This window comes from Penaeus monodon, chromosome 1 (assembly GCF_015228065.2).
Source record: "Penaeus monodon isolate SGIC_2016 chromosome 1, NSTDA_Pmon_1, whole genome shotgun sequence".
Lineage (NCBI taxonomy): Eukaryota > Metazoa > Arthropoda > Malacostraca > Decapoda > Penaeidae > Penaeus > Penaeus monodon.
In genome coordinates, this window is record NC_051386.1 from 2,042,099 (window position 1) to 2,049,598 (window position 7,500).

At 37.8% G+C, this 7,500-nt stretch overlaps 1 protein-coding gene across 1 annotated transcript in view; it reads left to right on the top strand.

Annotated features, from left to right (window-relative positions):
- The window catches only part of LOC119574829, a 15,317-nt gene extending 9,076 nt beyond the window's left edge, over positions 1–6,241 (top strand). Inside the window, exons 7-10 of the mRNA XM_037922149.1 lie at positions 3,736–3,885; positions 4,375–4,494; positions 5,484–5,652; positions 5,995–6,241. Coding sequence (XP_037778077.1) covers positions 3,736–3,885; positions 4,375–4,494; positions 5,484–5,652; positions 5,995–6,073 — 518 coding nt within the window. The 3' untranslated portion in view covers positions 6,074–6,241. The remainder of the gene's footprint in view (positions 1–3,735; positions 3,886–4,374; positions 4,495–5,483; positions 5,653–5,994) is intronic.
- The last annotated feature ends 1,259 nt before the right edge of the window (positions 6,242–7,500 follow it).

A 7,500-nucleotide genomic window follows, 5' to 3' on the forward strand; every position in this document is an offset into this window, starting at 1 on the left:
AGAGAGAGGAGAGGCAACGCGGTAACACAGGACAGGTGAGGAACAGAAACGGAGGCAGGTCAGGTCAGGTCGGAGGATCGGGCGGCCTATATGCAGGATGGCCGGCATAAGGGAGAAGGCGGAGGATGTGGAAAGCGAGGAGAAATGCCGCTGTACAAGCTGAAAATAGGAATATTGCACCGGTCTGCGGGCGTGGCCATCAGCGGAAGGAAAGACAATTCGCGCTGCTGACCAGTCCATCTGATGGCCTGTGTCCCACGGATGGCAAAAGATGGCGTTGCTGTTGCGTCCCTGGGATACAGCGTACTTATGTTGAGACAAACGCTTAGTGAGACTGGTGCCTGTCTCGCCAAAGTATTGCTTATCATAGGAGGCACAAGGAACAGCATAGTTACCCATTTTCGAGGTAGAGGGAGGGCTGGTGTGGACCAGGTTGCGACGGGGAGTGTTCACCTGGCGAAAGATCAGCCTGCAGTTGAGAGGGTGAAGAGGGCGACCGAGAGAGTAGATATCCTCGGTGTAGGGCAGGCTGAGGACGCCAGGTGAGGAGTCTCTTTAGGAGAGGAGTCGTGATAGAAGGTATGCCGTGGCCTGGATAACGCGACGTCGAGAACAGGACGAGGGTAGCCCAGTTTGGATAACGAGCGACATAGGAAGTCGATCTCTCTATCCAGGTACTTGAGGGTCACAGATGCGGAGGGAGCGGAAGAACAACGAGGTGACAACACTTCTCTTTACATGGAGAGGATGGTATGAGAAGTGTATGTCCATACCACTATGCGTAGGCTTCCTGTATATGGAGAAGGAGAAGAAAAGAAAAAAAATCATAATAAAACAAATAATAAATAACATCAGATAACTACCAAGACTGTATCATTTGTATGCTGCGCGTGCGTGCTTGTATGTGCGTATGTATTTAAGCAAGCATAAGTGATGTTCTTTGCCTACTTCCTACCTCGTAAAGGGAACATGCAGGAGAGCCACGAAGGTTAGCGAAAACGTAGCGGAAATAATTTTGCGCGCGATACAGCTACTATTTTGGCGAAACTTTGTACCTCGGAATGCTGTAACCACAAATGTGCCAGAGTTTTGTAACATTATAATTACGATTTATTAAAAAGCATGTATAATAAAATCATCATTTCATGTTCGATTATATATATATATTATTTCAGGACGATTTTGTGACAAGGTAATGGAAATAAATCCGAAAATGTATAATAATCATTTGCAAGTAGCCTTTAATATTATCTAATCAATTCAACCTTGCTGATAATATATATATATATATATATATATATATATATATATATATATATATATATATATATATATATATATATATATATATACACGTGTGTGTGTGTGTGTGTGTATGTATGTGTCACACACACACACACACACACACACACACACACACACACACACACACACACACACACACACACACACACATATATATATATATATATATATATATATATATATATATATATATATATATATATATATATATATATATATATGTATATGTATATGTTTGTATGTGTGCGTGTGCAAATTTATGCGTTTGCGTGTGTATGTGTACGGATTATAATACAGCGGACACATACATATTCTTTTCTATATATATCTCAGCGCCTTTTCTGGCCACGTGCACCCGACCATACTGGAATCCTTGGAATGGCAATGAGGCTTAAACACACTATTCCCAATGACTCACGCAATGCGCGGCGTGTCCTTGGAAAGGTACCACAAGGATATGACAAACCAAATTTCTAGAAAGCAACGACTCAATAAACTAAAAAAAATAAAATAAATACATATATATAGCCTCAACAACATGGCGGAAACAGCAACCTACGATAACGAATTTTACCAAATCTCTTAGAAAAAAATAATAATAATTAAAGGAATGAAAATGCCGTGTTGGCAACTCCACACCCTTCCTTTTTACCTTCCATGAGCGGAACGTCGCATTCACCAACTCGTCACTGTAGAAAATGAGTTGTAATAAGTGAGTCTCTCTAGGGTGATTCCGCGTCTGATAATAAGGATAATTATGATAATAATTATCGAACGTGTGTCTCTCTAGGTTGATTCCGCGTCTTATAATAAGGATAATTGTAATAATAATCATCGAACGTGTGGTATAGCGAGGCAGTGGAGAAGATAAGATGGAATTTTACTATTTTTAGTGTGTATATATAGCATTATTCAAGTGTATAACAGTGAGGTTTTATTAGCTATTCGGGAAAGGTTTCTTAAGGAGGAAATGCTTAAGAAAGGAGTTTATGTGTGTTGTGATTTTGAGTGTTTTAGGTAAATTTTGGTGTTAGCTGAACTTCTTTATAGGTAATAGAAAGTAAGCCGCCCGGTCACTTTTTTTTTAATGAATGTTCATGCAGCGAAAGGCATTGTGGATGACGTTATATATTCTGTGTTTTGTTTGGTTTATTCAGACATTTTCGTAACTCAACTGCTGACTCACACACACACTCACGCACGCACACACGCACGCACGCATGCATGCACTTACACACACACACACACACACACACACACACACACACACACACACACACACACACACCACACACACACACACCACACACACACACACACACACACACACACACACACACACACACACACACACACACACACACACACACACACACACACACACACACACACACACCTTCGCCGGGGGGAGGTGGTCGCCATCATTCATGTGATATATTGCGTCCCATAAACACCTCTAAACGGAAAAAAAATCCCCACTAGAGGAACTACCCTCCACAAACCCCTAACTTCTGTGCTTCGTCTCTCCCCATTACACACACCCTCCCTCCCCCCCTCATTCACGCCTGCACACACATACTGCACAACCTCCCAAACCCATATAAAAACCCATACTTTCCACACCATATAAACTTGCATATCAACACATACATTATCCAAGTTCACGTGATGCACACAACGCGAATATTAATCATAAATGACCCTATATTCCGATGTAAGCACTGTATCCACCTATTCATACTGGAATCCCCTTGCTTCACGGGTGTATCCTGTGTCCCGCCCTATATACCTTGGGTGTCTATACTCTGTATTAATTTCCTGTTTGGGATGTGATGATGATGATGATATTATGGGATGGATAATGACAATGGATTTAATTATATAGCAAAACATAGTGATAGTAATATTGATAGCGAAAGTAAGAACGATGATGATGGTATTGATGATAATAATGATAGTGATTAAAATAAAAGATGATATTGGTGATGATAAATAATGACAAGGATAATAATGATTATAATAATGATAATAATAATAACAATAATGAAAATAATAATAATAATAATAATAATAATAATAATAATAATAATAATAATGACAACAAAAATAATCAGCTTGATATCGCCATTATTATTTTAATTTTGTTTTTATTATCACCATGATCATTGCTATTGCTGCTGTTACACCACTTTAAAGCCTAGTATTCGTTATTATTATGATAATTTTTTTTATTGTTATTGTTAATAATATTAGTATTATACGTGTATATTTGTTCATAACCATACTCTTTTAAATGCGCTCTTCTGCACTATTTATTTAAGAAATTATTATCTCTCAGATCACAATAAAAAAAATGTCATCACTCGAAGTAAAATATTTTCTTTCCTTATGCATTTATCACCATTTTAACCAAATATATTCCTTATATAGAATTAGCGGCCGTCCTTGTGGTGCTTGCCGGGGCAGGTGTTTCGTTTTCTATGACCATCAGGGACGGTGCGAGGGGGGACTTGGCTAGCGAGGATGGAGAATCCTTTAAGAACGCTTCCTGTAGGATTCCGGGGATTACTTATCCTATTGGTGAGTATGTTGCGTTTTACTGTATATCTTTTTTTTTCTGGTAGTATGTCGTTCTCATGTCACTTACTGTCTATTTTTTGTAGTATCTCTGTATATTTAATCTCTATATATTCTATGTCCTTAAAATTAAATAGAACTAAAAAAATCTTATACTACTTACTAATACTATTAGAGAGAGAGAGAGAGAGAGAGAGAGAGAGAGAGAGAGAGAGAGAGAGAGAGAGAGAGAGAGAGAGAGAGAGAGAGAGAGAGAGACTGAGACTAACAGACTGATATACAGATAAACTAGCATATTCTTTATTTACTCCATCGGGGTGACCGGGACGTTGAACAATTGCCCATCCTCTTCTGAGTCCTTTAGCTACGCCAGTGTTTACAATATAATACCATTCTTAAACAGGGAATGCTTAAGTAATGAGTGTATGCGTACTGTGATTTAGTGTGATTTAGGTAATACATATTCACTCTCACAGTCGAATAATTCCACAGGGATAGAATTCGAGGAGCTGGCTGAAGGTCTGCTCAATGACTCCGTGGTGTTGATCGACGTAAGGAACCGGTGGGAACTGGAAGAGACTGGCAAACTGCCCAAAAGCCAGAATGTGCCTCGTAAGTTGTTCCTTGTTGTCAAGTAACTGCCTCTTTTGATTTATCCTTTCTATTTTATTATTTGTTTGTTTATTGAAAAAAAAATTCTGGCGCGTCATCTTAAGGCCATAAGCGGCGTATTCAAAATACAGTGATAGGGTGGGGCTTGGGGGCGAAACATTATTATAGAGTATTGTAGCGAAAAGGATAAAAATAAGTTAACGATTAGGATAAGTTGACAGAAAAGGGGAATGAAGAAGAGAAAAAAAAGGGAAAGGGAAAAAAAGACCCTGCAAAATTTGTTGAGGCAAAGGCTCAGGTCCAAGGCAAGGGGATTGGGGGTCTATTCCTTTAACCTTTCAAGTAACTGTTTATTCTGATTTTATTATCCATGCTTTTGGTCTTTTCAGCAACTGTTTGTGCTTTTTTTTTTTCTTTTTTTTAAGATCTGTTGGGCTTTTAAGTGTTAATTCTATGCTTAAAAGTTTATTCATAGTTTTATGTTTTTTTGGTCATTTTATTATTGTATGTATGTGTGTGAGCCTTCACTTTGAGGAAGAGCTTGTTTTGGTAATTTCTATACTCTTGGGCTTTTAGGTAACATCTTCCTATTATTTTTAAAGTCTTGTTTTTATGTTTCAAAAATTAATGATATCAGTAACGTTAACGTAAAGTTTTTTTCTTGGCTAAGGATTATTTTTACTTTGTTTCATTGTTGATTAGTATCTCTTGATTAGATCATAGTACAGCCACGAGCAGTAATATCGTAAATGAAGCTTCGAAACCCTTAGTAACCTAATCAACGTGTCCCATTATTTGGGTATTTAAAACATATTTGGCAAGTGCTGTCATTTTGACTGTATATTTAAGATTCGTGTTATAGAGAAAATGTCACGTTCAAGACAAAAAGAAAGAACGAAAATATAGACATATCCATATATGTGTAGGCCTATTAACGAAAGGATATCTGCATAACGAGAATCCAGTGTAACTCTTTCCAAATCTCCCAGTGCCCGAGTTCGAGACCGCCTTCAACCTGAGTCCCGAGGAATTCCTGAAGAAGTACGGTTTCATCAAGCCAGAACCAGAGGACGAGAACGTTGTGCTCACCTGCAGATCAGGACGCAGAATTTTGCTGGCTTGGGATGCAATTGAACCGCTTGGATACTGCAAAGTGCGGTAAGGGTTTTGGCATGAGGTTGGATATGTGCATTTTTATAATTGTGGTTGATCAGCGATCTCAATTGACCTGAAATATACTGCGCTAAAGGCTATTTAATTGGTAAATATTTAACACATACCCATAGTTGTTCGGATTACCCTCCTTTACAGGGGAACAGTTTTGCAATCCACAACCGAAGCCTGAGCACTCCCTTTCGATGAAGGCTATTTGTCTTCTATACCGAAACGTCATAGTTTTCATCTTATCTTGTCAATTAATAATTCCCATTCATATCATGTTAGTTCATTTATACATTCACAATTCATTTATTTATCTTATTAATATTCTTTAATTTTCAGATTGTACTTTGGTTCTTACTTGGACTGGAAAGCTAGAAGTGCCCCACTGATACCTGTTCCCGGATCTCTGGAACCGTGAAAACAGACCTTCACATAAAAAACGGTCTATAATTATAAGCTTATTTCATAGATCAGAACATTGAAATTAAAGACATTTCTTTTTCCCTTGTTCGTTTTTAGGAATTCAAGGTTCTGGATGATTTCAATTTAAACCAAATACACACACAAAATGGAATATAAAGTTAGATATATGTCCGTCTTATTCACTCCTGTTGATGACATTGCTGCACTAGAAGTTGAAATGCATCTTTATGGTGGAAGGTAGAGGGATAACTCCCAGAGCCCAAAATAAAAGTGCAGCTGATCTCAGTTGTAATTCAACATAGCCATGGATGGTAAAAGAATTATGGAAAGTACAACATAATGAACTATTATAAGGGGAACCCGAGAAGCGTCTTCGTTGTGGATTCTGTGGCGAGTTGGCTACAGCCATATATATATATATACAAAAGTCTGTCTGCGTGCAACACCCATTTATTTTCACGTTTTTTGTCACTGTATAGTGTTAAATATATTAATGTTGTGATGTAATTCCGGTTAATAAACAGTGGATCTATGAAATGAAATTAGATACTAAATTGAGTTTAATATAGAAATAGCAATTTGCAGAATTATTTAAAAATTTCTTTTAGTTTACGTGAAAGTTGACATAGAGATACACAGTTTTCAATGACAATGAGAACAGCATGGAGCCTGGTAAACCGACACGTTTTCTTCGTTATTCCTTGTGCTAATTTGATTTATTGTATTAAGGAAAGATCCAGTATACAACGAAATGGAAAGGGAATTAAAGGAGTGAGCGGTAAGTTAAAAAGCGAACAGGTCAGACGCTGGACGAGGAGGGTTTTTTTTCCACAGCCTCGGAAGGACAGGATATAAAAGGAATCGTGGGACAGATTTCGCGTGTCTGGGACTAAAACCTGGAAGGAAAGGATATTTACAGAATGCCTGGGACTTCTCGTTCTTCTCAGGCCGATAGACATAAGACTGTTTAAGTATATAATTTGTTAATTGTGTTTACTTCAAAGTACTAAATCATAAAGGAATCATTTATAAGTCCTATCCATCTCACCTTTTAACCCTGTGCCTTGATTTTCGGAAAGTTTTTTTTTTTCAACTGTTCTTAATATTTTAAACGCGCTATGATAATTATGGATGGGTAGGCAAGCGGAGCGAACAAAGGTTCTGAAAAAGGAGCTATTCTAGCGGTATTTTTAAGAGATAATCAGACCTGTATAGGTGTAACTTAGTAAAAAAAAAAAAAAAAAAAGTGATGATGGTAGGGGCAAGCCAGCCCTAGAGGAACCCCCTCTCACCCCCCCCCCCCCATTGACGCCCCTGGTAGACATGCGGAAAGTTACATTTATTTAATTTTGTTTATTATTATTATTATTATTTTTTTTTTAAAGAAAGTAAGCAGGTGTCTTCGTTATTTTAGATACCAGG